At 40.6% G+C, this 22,361-nt stretch overlaps 2 protein-coding genes across 5 annotated transcripts in view; one reads left to right on the top strand and one right to left on the bottom strand.

The window, feature by feature from the left end:
* csde1 (cold shock domain containing E1, RNA-binding) lies at positions 1 to 22,074 on the bottom strand. 4 transcript variants are annotated; one of them, XM_077515055.1, is made up of 21 exons: positions 21,957 to 22,074; positions 17,844 to 18,536; positions 14,969 to 15,233; positions 12,632 to 12,830; positions 12,394 to 12,560; positions 10,805 to 10,891; positions 9,633 to 9,730; positions 9,472 to 9,553; positions 8,115 to 8,243; positions 7,897 to 8,022; positions 7,576 to 7,791; positions 7,276 to 7,416; positions 7,016 to 7,180; positions 4,686 to 4,793; positions 3,145 to 3,323; positions 2,923 to 3,035; positions 2,710 to 2,829; positions 2,435 to 2,613; positions 2,193 to 2,356; positions 1,945 to 2,077; positions 1 to 1,373 (listed from the first exon to the last, which is right to left on the bottom strand). In XM_077515055.1, exons 3-21 carry the CDS (start codon positions 15,092 to 15,094, stop codon positions 1,326 to 1,328), a joined length of 2,580 nt encoding a protein of 859 aa, XP_077371181.1. In that variant the 5' UTR covers positions 15,095 to 15,233; positions 17,844 to 18,536; positions 21,957 to 22,074; the 3' UTR covers positions 1 to 1,325. The 4 variants fall into 4 exon arrangements, with proteins under 4 accessions (XP_077371181.1, XP_077371182.1, XP_077371183.1 ...); XM_077515056.1 differs by having other exon boundaries at positions 12,451 to 12,560; XM_077515057.1 differs by lacking the exon at positions 14,969 to 15,233.
* Positions 22,028 to 22,361, top strand: part of sike1 (suppressor of IKBKE 1) — a 9,665-nt gene continuing 9,331 nt past the window's right edge. The window contains exon 1 of the mRNA XM_077515059.1: positions 22,028 to 22,361. This exon is cut by the window's right edge and continues 497 nt beyond it. The gene's annotated coding sequence lies outside the window, so the exon portion shown is untranslated.

Raw genomic sequence — 22,361 nt, 5'->3', positions numbered from 1 at the left:
TTTGATTTTCATAAAACTTTAATTTGCTTATTCATTCAAGACCATTAACAAACGTACATAGGAACCTGTACGCGGTTCAACTGAAACCCAGTGATCTCTGCAGACTGATTGCTCCCGATTGTTTTTTTACCCTTTTTTTTTTTTTTTTTTTTAAACTTAGTTTCTAATACCTTAGTTTTCCCTCCATAATTTTGTTCTCTTATATATGAAGTCTGACTTTAACTAAGGGAAAAAAGCACACATTACATACAGTATTGTTTAACCCACAGGTTAGGGATGCATATCATCTCTACTTAACAAGAAAGCCATTCAAAGATTGTTCTTTAGAATATTGGTGGCTGGCCGGGAACCAAACAAGCCTTTAAGCCCCACCACCCTCCCCTTTGTTTTGCTTGTATTTTTTTTTTTTTTTTTTAGGCACCTTGTTTTTCATCGTACGTAGACTGAGTTTCAATGGAAAAAGGAACATGTGCAAAAATAAAAATCAAACAAAAATAACTGCAGATATAAGATGCCATTAGGAATTCTGCACCTGGAAGAAATTGCTTTAGTGGAGCTTGTGAATACCAAAACAAAACAAACAAACAAACAAAAAAAAACAAAGTATTTAAAGGCTCCAAATTGGTAAAACTAAATCCCATTAGACTCGCAAACACACATACACACACTCCATGCTTCCAAAAAGCTCTCAAAGTCAAGCATTTAAAAACTGCTCAAAAAAACGAGCAGAGAAAAATCCCCGGTTGAAGCTCACACATGAGAAATATGATCCTCCTCATGGAGGGAACTTTGCTTTATGCATTTTGTAGGAAAGCATACAGTAGCAGAAATCTCACAATGAAACCATTTCAAGTGTTTGTGGGTAAAGAAGCAAACAATACTAGGAAAGGAAATATGGAAAATACACTCAAAGGAAGACATGCATTCATTCTCTCCAACCCAACTAAGCCGGCACATTTACAGGTGCAGAATTCCAGACAAAGCTACTCCAAAACAAAATGGGGGCACAGATGGCCACAGTCTGATTTAGAGGAACAAGGCCCTGTCCCTACTCACAGCTAGGATACATCATCACACATGCACACGCTCAGAGATCTCAGGTGCACTCATCAACAACATCATACAATAGAGGCGAGGCGGGACGGGGTTGGGCCGGGGGAAATTGGCCCCACATTTATCCATAGCTCCAAGAATGAAGTGGGCCAATTGCTGCATTGTGTGCGCGGGCGCGTTTTGGGTTTTAAGCGTATCGTGACATATCAGGTTCACTAGTCTCCCCCCCAAATCCTCCCCTCCCCGCTTCAACCAGCACCAAACAGTATTGCTCAGTCAATGACACCAGGTTGACGAGTCTTGCGCTCCACATTGAAGCCCTGTACGGGAGAGAATTGATTTTAATGGTCAGGATCATACACAAAAGATGCATGTTCTATTAAAGTGATACTCTGTTATTAAATGATAGGTACCATTAAAACAATTAGAACATTAATATGATCCCGCCTAGTTCACGGCCAATGAATGATGGATGAATGACAGAATTAGATTTCACGCTGCGCACAGGGAGCAGGCGGAATGAAATGAATAAATGCTGAAATAAATATTAGAATTGTGAGTATTTGAGATTTTTTTCAACATGGCCCTGATTGATCCCTGCTCCGCTGCCACCTGCGGGCCGTTTGTGTCATAACTACCATTTTTTTTCAACTGTTCGTTGCAAGTTGAGAAGCTGAATCAAAGCTTTCTGTATGCTCTAGCATGAAAAAAGAAACGTATAAATACGTCTTTGGGACACGTAAACATTTAAAATAGAACATATTTCTACGTTTTTGGGAGCAAATGAGTTAACGGAAGCAAGACATTTTGTTTACATGAATGATAGATCTGCCAATTAATTAAGGTGTAAGTCTTAGATGAGAGGCACAATGAATATTGAAATGGAGGTACCTTTGAATTATCGGGACCACGCGGCTGTCTAACAATGACGAGACGAGGGGCACTTGCGTCGTCCAGAGTGATGCTCTTCAGTCTGTTGACCAGACGGTCAGGACGTGGAGTCGCCACTGTTTTTTGGCCCTCACTACAACGTAAGGGTCAAGACATAACGGAGGTTTAGCTTAGTCTCTACAGTATATACAGTGTGACACTATACAAATGATCAGTAGGCCGATTTGATTAACAAAAGCTAATCCTACCTGACTCGGCGCACGTTGCAGGCACTACATTTTCCTGTGCGTTGATTGAAGACGACCGAGAACTCCACTTCATCCCCAGTCTGGAGCTCCAAGCCGTCCTGAACTTCTTTGACGTGAAAGAAAAGCTTCTTGCTCTCACCAACTTCGTATGTGATGAAACCAAACTAGGAAAAACAAACAACTTAACATTTGTTTTCTTCTAGCAAGAATGCTGTCATATTGAGTTGGTGCGTAACAACAACCTGGTCTTTGACACACTCCACCATGGCACGGCGCTGGGGTACCACATTACAGGCCATCTTTTGTCCAGTCTGGGATATTGTGCAAACCAGGAATTTCACCTGTTCTCCTTTTTGCAGACAGTCACTCTTGTTAGCCATACCCATGATCCCAAAGGGATAATTCTGGCCTTTACCCCCACCTGAAACAAGCAAGTGTCTTTAAAAAAAAAAAAAAAAAACAGGGAAAAAAAAAAGCAAAGAAAAATGTCTTAAAGGCATTGCAAGATCAGCCCCACCTTCCTCTACGACCTCAATAAGACCTTGATATTCTGTCTGTGAGGGGTCCACGCTTCGTATCGGACGGATGACTTTCCCCACCATCACGGTCGTGCCAACATCATCTCCAGTGCCATTCACTATAAACAGTGCATTTCACTTTGTTCATTGCATGCAAGACAACTGTACAAGTAAAAAAAAACAAACAAAAAAAACAAAAAAAAATATCATACCAGCAGCCACTTTGGTGACCTTTTCAGCACTGACTTTATTTCCTTTTCCCTTGGAGAGAGTATACTCCACTGTGTCACCCAACTCCAGACTATCCAAGTCCCCACACATCTCACTGAAGTTGAAAACAAACATGCATTTAAACAAAATATTTGGTTATCAACTTATCACTGATGACTGCATTTGAAACAACATCCAAACAAGACTTCAATTTCAAATTTCACCTATAGTGAAAGAAGATCTCCTGGTCATGATTTGCAGTCTCGATGAATCCAAAGTTATCCTTCAGTGTGGCGATGAAGCCTTGCAGTCTCTTGCCACCACCTGCATTGCGGTTCACAACCCTGATGGAAACTGCACTCTGCTGTCCGCTTCTTTTCACTTCGTTGATAGAGAACTCCACCTAGAGGTTGAAGATGACCATGTCACACCAAGTCACAAGTAAGGTGCTACAACACAAAAGGGTTCTGCTGGCAGGGCAAGTTGAAATGCTGCAAAGCCACTTGCCACACTCTCTCAAGTCCTTGTTTTTCTTGTCGCAGAGAAATTTTGAACATGTTTGCAGAGAAATTTTGAACATGTTCAAAATTTCTCTGCAACAAGAAAAACGGGGGGAACAAAAGAGTCCAGGAAGGAAGCCGTGAAACAGTTTGTGGATGTGTCGGACCGCTAGACGTTTGTGCAGGTCTGGGGGCAAACTGTTTAAATCGAGCTCCGAAGCATAAAAAGCGTGAATGCCGTACAATCACATCAGGTGCAAACTTCAGCCAAAGACAGCAAGCGCCAGTCAGGGAGTGACAGACAAGGAACTCAGTCACACAAAATATTACAAATGCAACCGGAACATGCAGTGAACATATCTGTGACCATTAACTACTACACAGATTGGCGGTGGTCAGCGCAACATACAATATAAGTCTAAAATTAGTGATAGTATTACAGTGCATCCCGGTAAGATGAGGAGACGATATAATGGTGTCAAAATTTGAATACCGCCCAACTCTCACAAGCACGCATTTGGATGCCTTGCGGTGGCATTTCGGAATTAGCAATAACAAAGCTCACCATTTTTCTGCACCAGATGCAAAGCAAAATTTGCCATCACCTGTTTAGCCACATTGGCTATCTAGCTGCAGCTCAAAGTGAAGCGGGCGTACAACTTTGACAGTTCTGTCAAACTGAACTGAGCTTTGCGCAGGAAAGTCGATACAAACGCGTAATTAACTACCATGATATGACAGTAGGGTCCAAATCTCAAACTCGAGGCAAATTCATACATTATATGGGGTATATGCCACGGAAGAGGTGGGACGTGATTTTGCACAACAGTTCCGGTCCGGGTTGCAAACGTGCAACCGAGGGGCACAAAGTCGGAAGCACAAGTATTTTTGATGCAGCCCACACGTCGCAAACCGAACCGGAAACAAACTGATGTGCAAAAACAGTCTCGCCTCTTCCGTGGCATTCCCCATTGAATATACCGTCCCCCCCCTTTTTTATTTATTTTTTTATTTTTTATTTTTTTTTAAAATAGAGATATTTTTTTGCTCTTGCTTGTAGCAAGTAGAGCAAAGACACTTTTTATGGCTCCTCCCTTTGCCTTACCCACATGAATGAAAAACAAAATTACAAACATTCTGTAGTTTCTCTATATAATCAACATTATAGGTGAATGACTGAATCGGCAATGTAGTAAAAAAAGGAAATACCCGTTGGCACTACTCCAGCAAAAAGTATGTAAGGCAGTTACTTGATCAGATGTTACCTTGTCTCCAACCTGTAGGCGATATGCTCCCTCCAGGTCTTTTGGATGGTATGCCACGGTAAGCTTCACTCCGCAGTCTTCATACGCAATCACTCCGTCCTCCGGTTCCTACAGTGCAAGGAACAAATTAGATCCAATGTACTGTATGTCAAATTTGCTATTTATGAGGATGGAGAGTGGGTAAGTACATTACCATGTGTATCAAAATGGCAAACATTTCATCTAAAACATCAAGGAGCCACATCAAACACACAAGTTAAGTGGATCAAATGATTTAAGAGCTGGTTAAAAATGCCTGCATGTGAGATTTAAATTCATAATGCACTAAGTCAAGAAACCTAGTATGATCATGAAGGCATGAGTGATGGCACATACATTTGTTATATAGCAAAGCTCTCTTATAATCGTAACCCTAAATTTCCCTGTCTGGTATTTATTTCATCGGGCTTGCATTATTGATTCAGAATCAGGCTTATCGCAAAAATCAAGATTTGCCAGGACAATTTTTAAAATCCATTTTTTTAGTAGCATCCAGAGTTCAAAGCACTTCTCAACAGACATACACTGCTGGCTCAAAAAACCATGGCAGCGAACAGAGAGGAGCTGGTTTAGAATATCTGTTCTGATTTTGTTGCAATATCCAGTGACTTTTCTCACAGCTCTTGCACCTATGTTTCCAAAAAGCAATATATGACAAATCCCCCAGAATTATTTTCACATCGTTTTCCATATACCAAGGGAGACTGGTGCAAGACAATGACTGAGTCACGTGATTAAGCATCAAATTGTGAACCTTTTCATCCCTTTGTGACTCGGTCAATAACGTAAACAGGGAGTCCTTGAGTTACGGGCGAGTTCTGTTCCTATGCTGGCGATGTAACCCGAATTTCAACTTAAGTCTGATTTCACCATTGTATTCGATATTTACATCAAAATACGTTGTACAGTAATATTAACAAAAACAAAACATTTGTGCCACCCGAAAGACGCCGGAACCATTCCGTGTTTCCTTGCATTCATTGTTGAAGGACGGCATCGTAGCTAATAGAAATTTAAACACAGTGACGCCTGTTGCTGAAGGTAATAACAAGAACAAGAACAACAAGAACAACAACACAACTTTAAAATGACTTGATTACTTTGGGAAATTAACGAAAAAGAAGGCACTACGGACGAGGCATGGGCGCCGTAAAGTCAAAACACCGTAGGTCGCGTACGACGAAACTCGAGGATTCCCTGTAATTGACTACATTGTGGCAGCCTAATGCGTTAGCAGTGGTTGTCAAGAGCAAAGGCCCCATGAGTCTGCAGAAGACCTGTGCAATTAATTGCAACCATCACAATTCTAAAGGGGATGCTACGGCGAGTCTCATTAATAGCTTGTTGGGTCTCTAAACTGCCTGTTCATCAATTAAATATGAAATTAAATAACTAAAAAACAAATCATATAAGATATAGTTTGGGAAGATGTCAACAGCATCCCACACTTCCATGTGTCTGCTTAACTAATTGACAAGTGTAATTAGCTCCTGATGTAGTGCTACTCTATGGGGGGGGGGGGGAATAAAATAAAATAAAATCGATTCTTTTACTGTGCGGTCGTTTTTTTTCTTTGCTGGGAAGCCACTTCTGCAAACGTAGCTGCTCGACTCAAACACCTAGCTCTGTCCCATGTCATGATGGTATAACACAAGGGTTTATATTCCCTTATTAATCATATTCTTATCTTTACCATACGTCTTACTAAACTGCTCTTCTTCACATCCCTATGAGTTAATTGATGACCAAATACATGCTGTCAGCTGCAAAAGTAAAAAAAAAAAAAAAAAAGAAGAATCAACCTAAAGGTCTTCAAAGACTAACCTTGTCTACCATTTTACCCTTAAAAAGACAAGAGGAACAGGCACCTATTAGACATTCTCAAACCTAAACAGGGCTCCAGACTTCCCCTAAATAGGGGCATTTTGCCCCTAAGATTTGAGATAGTACAAGTACTTTTTATCTACTTGCACATTTGACCAGTAAATATGCAAAAAAAATTCTATTAAAAAAAAAAAAAAAAAAAAAAAAAAAAAAAAGTTTGTCTGGAGCCCTGCAAAAAAACGGTTATCTTGTGTGTTTTTTTGGGCCGCAGGATTGATTTTTCTTCTGCATGCAGTGGGCCTGAGTCCTACCTTTTCTTTTTTCTAATCACAAGAAGAGGGAAGGAGAAGTGGTCATTGAAAAAGAAAGCAAAAAGGTAAAAAAGAAAATGAATATCCCGACTACCTTTTTTTCCCAATTCAACATGGTTAAATTGCTATTATCTGCTCCAATTAATGATAAAGTACCTTCTCCTTGCCCTTGCTGGGACTGGCATTTTTAGCAGATGCTGACACAACTTCCTTCTGCACCACCCCCAAAAAGCGCTGCTCAGACTGCGTATGAAAGCACACCGTGCCCTTAGGCAGCTTCTTGATGCGTACGGCATGGTTCCTCTGAGCAGAGAGCATATCCTTGCAAAGACAAGATAAGATCACGAGATTCGTTTGTTAATTACAAAATTGCATAAAATCTCCAAAAACACTGTTACAGGGAAAATGTAACGTACAGGCACAACAGTAAACTCCACTTCATCAGAGATGTGCAGTTGGCACTCTTCCAGGACTTCACTGAAGTGGAAGAACATCCGAGCATCACGATCCACACACTTAATGAAGCCAAAACCATCACGTATAGCAGCAATCACCCCCTGGGGGGGAAAAAAAAAAAAAAAAAAAAACACTGTTAGTCTGGAGGAAAATAATTTATATCTCTTTAGTCAAGTGTGAATTAAGCTAGTTCATTGAGAATTTTCAAAGATACCACTCCCAACACACTTCCAAACCCACCACCTTTCTGTCTTGCTCACCATTTCACGAGTCTCTTTAGTGATATCAAAGGAGTCTGGGAGGATGTCGATGTTTGTAGCCCTCTCCAGCTTGTCTCTGCGGTCAGTGGAAATGTTGAATTGTACATGGTCACCCTCCAAAAGAGTCACCTTGGACTTTGTGTCCTTTTCGCCAAATGGCATTTCTTTGTCACTGAATCCAATCCGAGCACTGATTCGGCCTGGGAGAGGGTCATTCTGTGCCAGTAGAAGAAGAGGGCAACCAATCAAAGATGTTTTCTATGAAAGTAATTTTCTAAAACTACTAGTTTAGGAACAACTTTTGACTGGTGATTGACTTGCCTGGTTTTTGGCGGGAACCTTGGGGATTACCTTGGTGACCGTTCCTTCAAACTGTTCAATGCTGATATCCTCAAAGATAACAGTTCCTTGAGGGAGAAGTTTCACTTCTGTGGCAACCTCCTTACCCTATGATCACAAGAAGATTCAAGAATTCAGGATCGATTATTGAAGAATCGCGTGTGTGTTCAAATTCCTGTAAAAAGCTGGAAGATGCTTACATTTCTCTCTTTGATTGTAAACTCAACATCATCTCCTGCCTGCAGGGCCTCAAGATCACCCTTAAATTCACTGTAGTGAAAAAAGATTTCCTTCACCACATCAGCTCTCTCGATGAATCCAAAAGCCTCCTAAAAGGACAACAGATGGTTAAATAAGACACAGATATCTGTATTATGTTTTTTAAAATATAAAACGTTTTTTATTTATATAAATATGCCCAACATGACTACCATTGTTTTAAAAACATTTCATAATTAGTGTTGTTCCGATACCGATACTGGTATCGGCAGAGGTGCCAATACTGCATTAAAACAGTGGTATCGGTGAGTACTCACAAGTAACATGCCGATACCATTAATTCCAACACTAATATAGGATTTTGGATGCAGCATCTTGTGTCTTGCTCATGCACGGCATTGACTGATAGGCGACATGTTCACAGCATGCCGATCTAAGATATCCTATTGGCCCTTGAATGCTCTGAACCAATGGCAGGAAAGCTTTTTCATGTTGAGAGGAAAACAAACCTTAGGTATCGGCCGATACTGCAAAGCTGGGTATTGGAATCTGTATCGGGGGCCAAAAAACGGTATCGGAACAACACTATTCATAATATATAATATTCATATGCAAGTAAAGTTATATGTAGTAAATTCAAAGATGGCTGGCTACTCGCAGAGAGATAATAGTTTATGATGTACGTCGTAGTTGCGGTAAAAACATGATTCGTGTGATGACACGAAGAATATGCAATAATGCATATAAACAAATTTGATTTGCCCGGCCGTTTCGAGCGCGGCCAAGTTGCGATCAACGGCAGCCTTACCAGACAGACTTTCTGTCGTTCAATAAAGTCGGTGTGGCTTGCCAGGCTAAGATTCTGTTGCCCCATACCATGGCTAATCGAATGCAGGCTTTCACAAACTAGCACTGGTGAGGGAGCCATTTTGGGTGGGTTTGATTCAATTTTTATTGCGTGGCGGATTGGAGTAAAATACTATCAGCAATGTTATTAAGTAGGCATAGACTTGCATTCCAAAAAGCTCCTTGATTAATGATTTTCATTTGTGAACCTGTTATGTAGTACTGATTATCAATCTACGAGTTGACAAAACATGAAATTTTGGAAAGTGTTGGCCCACAGGAGGGACTAAATTTGTAATTTGGGAAACAATACACAGTAGTATAGCCAACTGGTAGAATAACTGCTTCAATATGGAGAATTTGTAAATAAGCCGACAGCACACCACCGGAATCCAGGCTGAAACAACCTAGGATTATTACACGATTATTCACGTCCAGTGTTTAGTTTTTGAGTCATGAGACAGGTCAAACAATGTTATCAGTGACCGTTACCTTTGTAGCGCACACCACACCTTGGCACCTCATTTGCTTTTTCGTCACAAGTTGAATATTACGAGCGCTGACTGCACCAGTACTGAAAAACAGGAGGTGGAGACAGTTCATAAAATCTTATTGGACAAGGAAACACTGACAAAGAGAGAGCGAGAACTCACTGCTTGTTGGTCTCCATATAAAAGCTGACTTTGTCACCAGTGTCCAGTTGGGTATTGCCCTCCACATCATCAGTAGTGTAGGTAAGGTAGAAAACTTCCTGTGGAAATCACACCACTGTCAAGCTTTGATTAAAGGAATGGGATGTGGACTTCTTAAATTAATTGTGTGTATATATAAATATATCATTTTTAGCCGTAGGTAATTTGGCAATTATCGACCAATTTGACATCATAGATAATAAAGAAATGCATTTTTTTTGTTGCATTTTTAAACATGTCTGTTTTGTCTTGGCAAACTCAAAATGAGTTACTGGTTGTCATTTAAGCAGAGATATCAATAAAATTCAGCTTCATGCTGCTTTACACAATGTGCAAACCGAGCCGGCTGGATGCTCGCGGGAGCTCCGACCAAGGGGAGGCGGCCGGGCGGTCGGAGCTCCAGCGAGCATCCGACTCATCCCTCGGCCTCTCGTTCTAACGTCATTTGCTTTGTGGAGCGGTGCGGATCTCACGGTTACGTCGGACACCAGGTGGAGGAGTAGAACCGTCACTTGCCTTCAGTGCTGGGAGACCATGTAAGTTCATGTGCATGTTTGTGTGAGTGGAGGTGGGGAGGAAAAAAACAAACAAACAAAAAAAACACATGGATGCATCAAGCATAAACCAAGCTTGAGCCCGCATAAAGTTGAACTGTATAGAATGTGCCACAAACGATCTTGGCGATCTGTCAGCTTTATGAGATCGTCAACACATTAAAGTTCTTAATCTAATATTGTCATATCAACCCCCCCCCCCCCTACAAATGTACTTTCAATAAAGTATTGACAAAACCAGTTGTCATTTTTATGTTAAGCAGAATTGTGTCTGCTGAAAGTAATAACGGAAACTTGTAATCTAATTTAGCTACATTTAAAATCAAGTAATCAGTAATTAGTTATTTTTTCAAGGTAATCGTGGAAACACTGGTAACCCTGCACAGGCTATGAAACTTTAAGACGACTCAAAATCAGCCACAAGAGTGAACGTTTGTTGAGTCAAAATAGGGCTACATCCGTGTAGTCTGAGCTCGGCATAACAGAAATCAATCAAAATATGAAAACAATTATGCCTGTTGTATGTTGCAATTAGGTTGGTTAGGTGGGTAATCCGGAAATAAAATCTTGACACATTACCCCATTTCGTTCATAACAAACACTTCCAGTGGGCACCTGGCCAGGAGTAGACTTCCCATCTAAAGTTCCAGGAATTGAGGAGACAACCTAACAAAAACAGGGTGTTATTTAAATATCTTTGACAATTAATTTTATTCTAAATTTAAGGTAAAAACATGAAAACGAACACAGGCACACAAGCAAGCACACACAATACATTGACTGCCACCTATCATGATAATGAATACAAGCGCACACCATGAATGACGCACTATTCAGCAGCAGAGCAGTTGAGGATTTAAATGCCTTGCTCAAGGGTACATCAGCTGTCATTGTAGGCCGTTACAGGAAGAGTAGCGGGCTGCTCTTCAACTCTTCCATCACAGAATTTCTATCCGGCTCTGATGCCATTCAATCACACGACACAAACAAAACTACTACTCCTTCAAATATTTGTCTTTATTTGAGATGGGAATCGATCCCATAAAAGGCATAAAATATCCCATGCTTGAATGACAATGTGTCCGTATATACACGACCCAAGCTTGGAGAGTACTGCGTAAGGTCCTCTTGAATGTTAATGCCAAGGTTTTTTTTGTTTGTTTGATGGATTCTTCTTACTCAAGCACACGGAGTTGCGAAAGTTACCAAAGTGGTATATGTGAAATTCACTATAATTGAAAGATTTCTAAATTGAGATATACAGGCTGCTTAGGACATTAACCCACAATTACAGACCACTTGAGCATGACAATCTTCCATAGACATCCATAGCCCAAGAAAACATTCAGTATGAAGGACAACGTGCTTATGTAACATTAACCGTAATTGTTGTGAATAACAAAAGTCATATGTGTATAGCTGTATGAAAATTCTTGCCTTTAAAATGCTAAAGCTCAATTTTGATTGCCAGAGAGGTATTAAGTCAATCGCTACTTGTAATTTACTATACAGAGAGGTATTTCCAATACTTGACTCAAGATTAAATCATTAACTTTAAGTAACTATTTAATAGTACATAGGTATTCAGCATGATCTTTAAAATAGCAGAATTTTTGATACAGCTTATGCATTGTGACTCATTCAATGAGCACATGGCCATGGTGTGGCTGGTCGATCTTTGTGTTTGGGTCTTTTGCTAGTGTTGTTCCGATGCCTATACTGCATTAAAACAGTGGTATCGGTGACTACTCACAAGTAACACGCCAATACCATTAATTCCAACCCTAATATAGGATTTTGGATGCAGCATCCTGCGTCTTGCTCGTGCACGACATTCACTGATATGTGACATGCTCACTGCATGCCGATCCAAGATATCCTATTGGCCCTTGAATGCTCTGAACCAATGGCAGGACAGCTTTTTCATGTTGATAAAAATAAAAAATAAAAATAAAAATCCTTAGGTGTCGGTATTGGCTGATACTGCAAAGCTGGGTATCGGAATCGGCATTGGGGGCCAAAAAACGGTATCGGAACAACACTAGTCTTTTCATACAGGATTGGCTGATCTCATTCATACCGTAAAAAAACATGGATATTAAATAGGCCTTAAGCATTTTCAGACGACAGACAAGGACAGAACCAAATATAAAATGGTGTTCCTTAACTGGATGAATATAACCATGCAGCACAGTAAAGGGATAGGCGTGCAGGTCTGGCCCCACCTGGCCTGAAATGCGTTCCTCTGGCAGCACCTCTGGCTTAATCTTTAGCAGCTTCACTGCTATGGGCTTGCCAGTGCGCCTGTCAGAGGACACCTCAAACTCAACATCATCTGAGGAGAAGGTATAATAACTTTAGTACAGGCAAAAATAACAAAGTACATGTTGGTCCAATATTCCTCACCTCCTATTTTGAGGTCCTCCAGGTTTCCACAGTATTGAGAACAATGGAAAAAAAGACGAGCCTGACGTTCAGAGCATTGGATAAAACCATACGAATTCAGAAGTTTCTCTATCACCCCCATCTCCCTAATGCCAGGACCTGTTCCATTAGCATATGCAGTGTGCCCATTGTTATGGAGCATACCTGGGTCAAAACTCATCTGGGAAAAAGGAAAGAATTGGGAGTTAACACATTGCAGACAATACTAAACGAAAATGTAGACAACCAAATTGTTTTCTGCCAACTTTGATTTAAAAAAACAAAAAAAAACAAAAACATGCATAAAGCACACTTAAAATGGCGGGAAGGAACAAACAAAAGAACACGCCTAATTAACAAGCTTCTTGGGAGCTGTCTGTACAACAGCAAACTGATGACTGAATTCTAATCATATCATCCATGGGTAAGTAGAAAATGTTGGACCAGAGCATGCACCAAACACTACCATTCAATTTGCAGTTTTGAATCATTAGTACAGTAACAATTGGAAATGCAATTCAGTTCTGGTTTCAAATAAAACAAAAATTAAGTTTCCTCTACCGACCAAGCCAGAAGTCCTGCAAAGTTAAGCTCAGGTCCATATCAAAACAAACACCTGCAATTTAACTGGGGAAACTTTTGGGAGGGGTATACATTTGTCCTGCCACTGGAAATGCACAGATAGCCTTTTTGTGGCTTAATTCCCCAAGTGACACTGACTGACTGACTGGATGAAGGGATGAACAGCCATGTCTATCTCTCTCACATCTGTCTTTTTCCTTTTCTCTCTCTAACCCAGACCTCGGCAAAGTAAAGGCCAAACCTGGCCCACTCACACTCTGGTCATAACAGTGACCATAAAGTCCAAGCAAAACGCAACATATGCATTTCGTAAGTCGTGTTTTTATTTGTGCGCACGTGTGTGCTAAAACAAGTGAGGTAGTGAGCATCATGTGATTATAGTGTGTGCAGTGTTGCCAACTTAGCAATGTGGGTTTGAATTGCAATGCATGGTATACATCATTATATTCAGAAATTTCCCTTCAAGACATTTTACTGAATTAAATCTCTTTTTGAAACCCTGAACTAAATCGTGATTCAATGAGAAAATCCATTGAAAACAGAGAGCCAGCATCACACACCTTGGTTCAAGATTTACACCACCACACTCATCCATGCTGTTAACTCACAATACAATTATGTTATAGTACTGTTAAAAAAAAAAAATGTCAGGGAAACCCAGCATGCCCTCTTACTGATCTCTGGTACAAGGGAGTCCGCCTGTGTTTTTTACTTCCTGACTGGGGGTGGCAAGAGACTGAAGAGGAGCGGGGAATAGACATGGGAGCAGTAGAGGTGGATGGGCCAGTTCTGCGAGCCACTGGGGGCTCAGAAGTACCCCTTTCCATGTCTGACATTCTGGCTTTTGCTTGGCTATGCTGCTGGGAGAGGAGCATTTATCAGTTAAGTACCTGTATGTAGACTGCTGTAGAGATTGTTGTGTTACTCACAATCTCACGACACCCAAGCTTTGCCAAAATATTAATTTTCCTTCTAGGCACGACTATTAAGTACACCACTGCCACACTACAGTGTATGCAAAACCTCAAACACCAAGCGGAAAAACACAAATACCCAACAGAATACCACCTTAAATTACCCCCCACAACATAAATTAAAAAATAAATAAATAAAAAATAATCAACTTCAGTCAGTTCAAGTCAAACATTTCTAAAGTAGTGACCTAAAGGTTACTGTAAGAGTTAAAATTATTACACTTTCGAGAGGAAATCAAACAAGAGGGCAAACAGCAGTGCACCTTCAGTGGAGAGTGGTGATGAGAAATGAGTTATGGGGACAGGAGGGGGTCCAAGATCAGCCTCTTTTGTTGTCCCAGTAATGAATAAGTCCAATTAATGGGAACATGATCTAATTTTGGTTGCTCGTTTAAAAATGAACAAAACCCATCTTCGACAGCCAACGGCTATTTATCTAATTTTCTTGGCCTTGGTTGATTTGCCCATGTATAGACGAAATTGATAAAGCTTGTATTGATATGGGGTGAAAAAACTGACATGGGAGGCAAGAATAGGGAATGTGAAAAGTGTGATACTCTTCTCAGAACAGCCACCCTGAAACAATACTCCTGAGCAGAGGCTAGTCTCTGGAGCCCGGAGGGGATGGAAGGCTATAGGCCATTCACAGCAAAGAGATGCGGGGCAAGGCAGGCTGATGGGCGTTCGATGGCAAAAGGTGGATGAACATTCGATGGAAGGGCGGTGGGGCATTTTAGAAAAGTGGTGGGAAGGTGGAACTTACAGATCGGCCATATGGCGACAGGCTGAGTCCAACAGGGGAGGTGCTGCTCAGGTCAGCGCTAACAAACGTGGTGGGTGGCGACGCAGGCATGGTAAATTCAACAAAGCCTTTCCAGGGGCTGCCCATATTTTCCCATAAACTCAAACCACACTTGCTTGAGCACTTTTTCAGATTTTGGTTAAGTATTTTAAAATTGTTTTTCTTTTTGCTTGATGGTAAATTAATTAGTTCTAATGAAACCACCCAATGATACACCGCTGGATGTCTGCAGGGGCGAAGAGAGGAACAAACAAGATGAGTGAGGCAAATATGTCAGCCGGCCACAATTTCACAAACACAGGCAAAGGGGGTTTGGGTACTACCTTCACAGTTAAGTATAGATAATGTTGAAACGTGAAAACTAATATTGAGGAGAACATGGGTTGAAACAACAGTAGGTGCAAGGCGGTCTACCAAAGGCAATCTAACTTTGCAAAATTGTATAAAACCAAACCTTTTGGGCGCTGTTGGAAACTAAGTATGTATTAACAATTTGTAGACAAGAAAAATGTTTGAATTATTACCCAAAACAAAAAATAGCTTAAATGAAATTTTGACAATTTAAGCGAAGAGTGGAGCCCGTTTCTAAGGAGAATCAATTGAATGTAGATGACTTTCAAGGAACAAATATTGTTTCCTTGACTAACAGTACTAATTTTAAGTGGCAGCCAAACAGCCCCAAGCCAAATTGAATGGATCTGTGCAGTATCAAGCCAAAAAGTTTAAGTCTCAAAGGAAAGTCCTTCGGCACAAGAGAAGCAATGGCAGACACACTATTTGAAGAGAAAGAAGGAGAGCAACTTATGGTCCGTCAAACTCCCTTGTCATCAACAACAACAAGAGCAGAGCTGCACTCGGAGGATGTGCACTCCCAGAAGGACAGCACCATCCAAAGCGCCCGGTGCATTTCGCGAGCTGCGGATGAATGAATCAACTGATGCAAGTGACAATCCTCAGCTTTTGGTGTATGTCCGATTCTATCATGAGGAGATTTTAGATATGAGATAAAGGAGATTTTGGTTATGACAGTTTGAAAACACATACGAGAGGAGAGGACATATATTTAGCCATAAAGGAAATGCTGAAAGAGAAAGGATATAATGTGAAAATTGCTCTATTCATAACTAGTGATGGGGACCCTTCCTTGAAAGATTTAACAATTGAATATTTGCACACAAAAAAAAGAAATTAATGAAAGAAATATTTTGAACAATAGACTAAAATAAGTTCAATTATTTAAGAAGTGTAAGTTTTTGTCAATTAAATTGACATGTTTAGAATCGAATAAAAGAGCAGAAAATGAAATTATTGCGGTTGTGTTTTTTTTTTTATGTCCGGACTCCGGTCAATTGGGCTGACCGGGTTAGTGGACCGCTTGCGCTAATTTAATTGGGGGACCCCTGCTATGGAAAATTCAATTTATACATTGAGGAGCATTAGTTCTTGACCAGAACAAAATATTTTAACACAATTTATGCGGCACCAATTACCCGACAAATCAAATCAACAAGAGGAACTATATGAGTCGTGACCCAATACTCGCACTTCCACCCTTGTGCCCCTCAATGGGGCATATGACACGGAAGAAGCGGGACTTACGACTTCCGTGTTTTTGCCCATCAGCTTTGATTCCGGTTCCGGGTTGCGACGTGTTGGCTGTGTTCCAACACTCGCATCCCCCACTCATCAGCAAGCTATGCATAAGCCTGATAACGATCCTGTTCATTGGAACAGGTGGGTTGGAGCAGGGAAACATCCAAAACATGCAGGACTCCGGCCCTCGAGGACTGAGTGCGGACGCCACTGGTGTAGGGTGTCTCAGTTCTCCGAAGCACTCTGACGCACTCGGAGAACTGAGACACCAGGGCTGGGTATTGCCGCCAACCCCACGATACGATACGTATCACGATACAGGGGTCACAATCCGATACGTATCGCGATACATATGTATCCCAATACTTGATCTTCAAGGCGATACGTATCCCGATATATTACATTAATTTTCTTGCATTTTTATAATAACGATTCTATGTATACCTAAAGGATATGTTTGTTATGCTGACTGACAAAAATATTTTTGTTAGCAGCTCTTCTGGTTTACCACCAAGCGGCATGCCTGGTCTAAATGTGCATGCACTGCAGAGCAAGGAGCAGCTTTCACAGACACACCGGGAACATTTATTAATAGGCATGAGCCGATATGAGCAAAAATATCAAAGTGTTAAAATTACAGCTCTAAAATATGCTTATTGGAAAAATATGGGAAATAAAAACAGCATTTTTTTCATTAATTGAAGGCAATTAACTTCAAAGACGCTGCTGGTTTTATTTTTAGGTACAATGCAAGCTGCAAAGGCAAACGTTAACTGCAATATTTAAAGTTAACGAGCAATATCGATTCTGATGCCTGCGTATCGATATGTGTATTGTAATGAGGCCCGCAACGATATATTGCCGTATCGATTTTTTGAGCACACCCCTATGAGACACCCTACACACTGGCACCCATTAACAGGAACGCGCAATTGAGGGGCACAAGAGTGGAAGTGAGAGTATTGGGACATGGTCTATCACGACGCAACATTAACCAGAAACAGTGTAGGTGTGTGACTTACGGAAGTCCCGCCTCCTCCGTTGCATATACATCATTGCTACTAGTTATCTAGTTATAGCTACTCACCGCTGGTTGTTTACTTTTGAGAAAACCACCACTTTTATTAATTAATGAAACCAAATTAAATTTCCAGGGGAAATAACACAAAGCTTGAAAAAGGTAAACATTTGATGCATAACAATTAATACAAGTTAACATGCTGGATATACACTGAAGACCCACCTTTATTAGTTGTCTTGAAAGGTAACTTGCAGCTTCTTGTTGACTAGCAAGTTTCTGCAGATCTCTTTATACACGGGCCAACACAAACTCACGCACGCACACACACACACTTGTTACAGGCTTGTGGCACAAGTTGTAGATGCTCACATCAAGCAAAAGCAGGAAGAAATGTAGCGCAAAAAAGCAGGTAAAAAATTTTTTTTTTAAAAAAACTGCTTCAAAAAAATGTTGGATGAAAACAGTGGGTGGGGAGAGGGGATTAAAGTATGGACAGTTATGGAAAAATAAAATAAACTAGCAGACAGCAGCTCAGGCCACACCCCGGTGTTGAGTCGGTGGTGTGGTGAGGATGAGGAGAGCTAGGAGCAGCGTTGGGACGTGTGCTTTGTCAAAGCTGTTGAGTAGGCACAAACTTCTGGTTTCAGATCAGTTGTCTTCTCACAATAGGTTGGGGCGTAGGATTGCTTCTCTTCTGCTTGTGTAGACTGCCCTGATGTTGGTCTTTGGTCAATTCAGGATGTGGTTAGATTTGTTGTTTTAAACCCTTGAAATGATCCTGGATCCAACTTATCTTGGAGTCTTGGGAGTTGCTTATTTTTGTTTTGGAAGTTTCGCTTCAGTTTCTTTCTTGTGATCTGAACTTTGAAGCAGTTGCGGATGGTACAAAAAAATTCAGTCCTGTTTCACTTCATACTGTTGGAATAGAAGCACAACAACAGAGGCGATGCATTGATTTGTTTCAAACAAGAACTTATAATCAAACGTTTAGGCTCAAAACAGAGCAAAGTACAGCTGTACCCTAAATTTCCATAGGAAATTGAAATATTTTCCAAAATCATTCCACTCTAATTGGATGATCTTTAAACTAGAATTGGGCATTTGGAATCCCGCTATTGAACAAATAGACTATCTCATATAACTACAGTAATAGCATATATTTTCTGTATGCAAAAGAGTTGTGCCATTATGTGTTTTGGGGACCTCGACTCATGTGTATAAAAATAGGTGCTCCTTCGATGCCTGCGATTGCAGCAGACTAGATAGAGCACAACAAGAAGCCTGGAGCAACAAGTGCTCGTGATATTTATGGCTGCATTCCTCCAATGTGATCTAGCATGACAGTTTCGAACACAACCATGTTTTTACATACCCAAGAGTACATGCTCAGTCATAGAGTACATAAGGGACCATCTAACAGGAAAATAATTCCATCAATGAGTTACATGAGACTTTGTGACCCAAATACTGTACACAGCTTTGAAAACAAGCCGACAGGCAAGGACAAAGACATGGGTCGTTTTTCTTTTCCAATAGAATGTGTGGTGCAATACCTTCCATTGCTAGTACATGCATGTACATTGCTTAGCAATCAATGTACTTGCTGTGATAAGAAGATCAACAAGCAGCATGAAAGGCTTTAATGCCTATTCTTCCAATTTCACTGAGCTCTGAGTTTTACCATTTTGAAGGAATGAGGAATCCCAAACTGATTCCGCAAGAAAAAAAAAAAAGATTTACAACTACCGTATAAGAAAATCATCAAGATAACATCATCAAGCATCAATGTGCTTTACGTAAAACGGTACATTTGAAAATTAATTGATAACTAATTATTTGTCATTAAAACACTAAAGGGAATTAAAAACAAAAAAACAAAACAAAAACTAGGGAAACTGTCCAGCTGACTTCAGGGGAAAAATGGACTACAAGCTAGACTTGTCGATAGTGGGTATAGAAACAACCTTTCACACAGTCACTGAGGAAATGTACCCATGATGCCTGCGTTGTACAAGTAAACTACTACACCATCAGTGCCTTTTATTTATTTATGTTTTAATTTACCATGCCAGACAGGCATGTCGTGGTTAGGAGTGTAACGATATCTCTATACTACGCTAAACTGTGATACTTTGTCTCCCAGTTGATTATCGATAGGCCTACACCAAGTATCGATATTTGTAGTTAATATACAGCCGCTATAACGGCTCCATTGTTCATTACTTATTGAGCAATTTACTTGGCGGGCTGCTAGGGCGAACGCCTGATTAGAAGAGTGGCGGGGAAATGGACGGAAGTCTTCAGGCGAAAAAGACTCAAGTAAACAACACAAGTTAAAAGATGCACCAGCCGCGTACAAGTCAAAGGTGTGGATATGGATAGTGTGAAATTGATACATTTAGGAGTTCATAATACGGAACAGAGAGGAGAAGGACTTTGGTATGTGCAAGAACTGGCTCAAAATAGTTACACTGGAAACATGACGAATACTTGTATAAACATACACTTACAGCGGCATCATCCTAAAGGTAAAGGTAAGTGATAATCAGGGTTTTTCATGGCTCAAATAAAGGCAGAGGTGGTATCATCAAGAGTCCTGACTATGATGGGTGATTATACTAGATATTTGTATTGGTGCCAATAACAGTCTTATTTTAAGGTATCAATATCGCGGTGGTGACCGAAGCCATTATCGGCCGCCCTCCTGCAGCCATTTTACAACCAGGTGTATTCTTCATTTCTTTTAATGGAAAAAAAAAAGAAAAAAAAAGAATGGCACTCCGCTTTTATCGCTCAAACTATACTTTAAAATGTTTCTTTGGTGGTGTGATATTTCCTCATGTAAAATATATGCCTTGGCTGAAAACATGTTGGAAAACAAAGAGGTAGAGTGTTAGATTTATGTTTTAAAGTGATTAACTTTTTAAACTTGAATGACAAGCAAGAATAGTCAATTTTATTCTGTGGCACATATTAGGCTCTTGTTAAAAGCTACTTCATTTTCTAAAATACATTACATGGAGCATTTGTGAATGTGCTACTTATTACTAGTACATACATACACTCATTTGTAGTTGTGTGTACCTGGCTGCAATATTGCCTAACGGTACAATTTTTTTACCCCAATAATGGATTGTTTATTTCTATTACTTAAAATTTGGGAAATTTTTTGAAAAGACTCCAGTGTGGCAGTTTCAAACTACTCAGTGTTGCTCCAGTACAACAAGCCCTCTGACAGGAGTCCCCATGTGACTTTCCAGCAGTCGCCATGCTCAGCTGGACCTGGGAACGGCCTGATAAACACGTTGCAACACACGAGAGCCGTCCAAGGCGCATGAGTATTTACAGAAATGCATGTGGCCTGAATCGAGCGACGGCGGTCTGCTGTCAGTCGTTCCGTTTGTGTCGGCGTAAAAAGGCTGTCGCTTTAATAAAGAACAGCGTTATCTTGAATGACCTTGTCTGGACAAACGGAACAACACAGATTAGCATTTAGCTAACTATTTGGTGGTTATGTCCAGGGCGGTACCGGTCGATTAAAGCGGCAGTGGAACCGGCCGAGCCCCACGCGAAGTTGGTTACGGGATATGATCGTTAACTGGTTTCGTTTTCAAAGTATTACATTGTCGCACAGTGAATTCAACACTACTGTACTCGGAATAGACATACACTGAAGTCGCCCTTTAAATCGATTCTTTAATCAAATTATATGTCAATTTTCTGTATTAAGATTAACTTCAGGCTGGATTGCCAATTTGAAAAATACGCGTACCACACTTAGGCACGCGGATTGTAATAGTGGGTGTGTAAAATAAACGCTTAGTGGTACCCAAACGTGGACTTTGAATAATTCCTGTGGTTCCGGTTAACGGGAACCATTGACAAAAAATAAAAATAAAAATTAGCCCGCACGAGGACTGGGCAACAAAAGAAACCGAGATTGGAATTCAAGATCAGGTTAACCCATCTGTGTTGACATTCACTCTCATCCACACGAAATCAAATCAAACTATTACACACTCGTTGTGTCCTCCTGTATTATGATGTCCCAGATATAATTGAGCGCGTGTTTTACCACTGGGAATGTGGTTAGGCCATACCCGGTGTTAGCGGCTAAAGCTAGTTTGCTATGCTAACCTACTGGGTCCTTGTGTGGGGTGATTTATGCTAAGGGGAAAACGTCGGCTCCCACCAAGGCCCCACAAGCACGGCGAAGCGCGGACAAAGGAGTCGTATTTTGAACTCAGTGGCGCTGCAAGTTGTATCTACTCGCTAGACACACCCATACATATGTTTGAATACATTAAAAAAACGCATATATCTTGAAAAACTCACCCCAACAGCTTTCAGCACTGTCACCAGCGCCGCTAGAAGCAGCACGGCACATTACGTAGTGAGTCTGACGGCTGCTCTCGCGATATTTGCCAAAAGTTCGGGAACCAAAGAGTTTAAAGAGAGAAGAGAGGAACTGCAACTGCTACCCTACCTGTTGTTGTTGTTGTTTTTTTGTTTTTTTTTGGGGGGGTTCACCATCGAACAGTTCTTCGGGAGTGAGATATGGGAACAGTTTATTTCGGACACGAGGCTTTAACACTTGTGCAGTAATACCTAACGAAAGAACATTTGTACAAAATGATTTATTTTGTAAGTAAATGTAATTTAATATGAAATATGTTAACAAATTTTACAAATATGATATTGCTGATCTGTTTTGTACAGTTTTATTTTCCTTTATTTAGT

This window comes from Festucalex cinctus, chromosome 2 (assembly GCF_051991245.1).
Source record: "Festucalex cinctus isolate MCC-2025b chromosome 2, RoL_Fcin_1.0, whole genome shotgun sequence".
Taxonomy (NCBI): domain Eukaryota; kingdom Metazoa; phylum Chordata; class Actinopteri; order Syngnathiformes; family Syngnathidae; genus Festucalex; species Festucalex cinctus.
The sequence above is the reverse complement of the archived record's forward strand: the minus strand, read 5'-3'. Positions and strand labels throughout refer to the sequence as shown.

Coding starts and splice junctions, on each gene's coding strand:
- csde1 (XM_077515055.1), bottom strand. CDS start 15,094: ATGGGCAGCCCCTGGAAAGGCTTTGTTGAATTTACCATGCCTGCGTCG. Junction 10,892..12,393: donor TGCATGGTTATATTCATCCA/GTTAAGGAACAC, acceptor TGTTTTTGTTAG/GTTGTCTCCTCAATTCCTGG. Junction 7,792..7,896: donor AGGTTCCCGCCAAAAACCAG/GCAAGTCAATCA, acceptor CTACTGGCACAG/AATGACCCTCTCCCAGGCCG.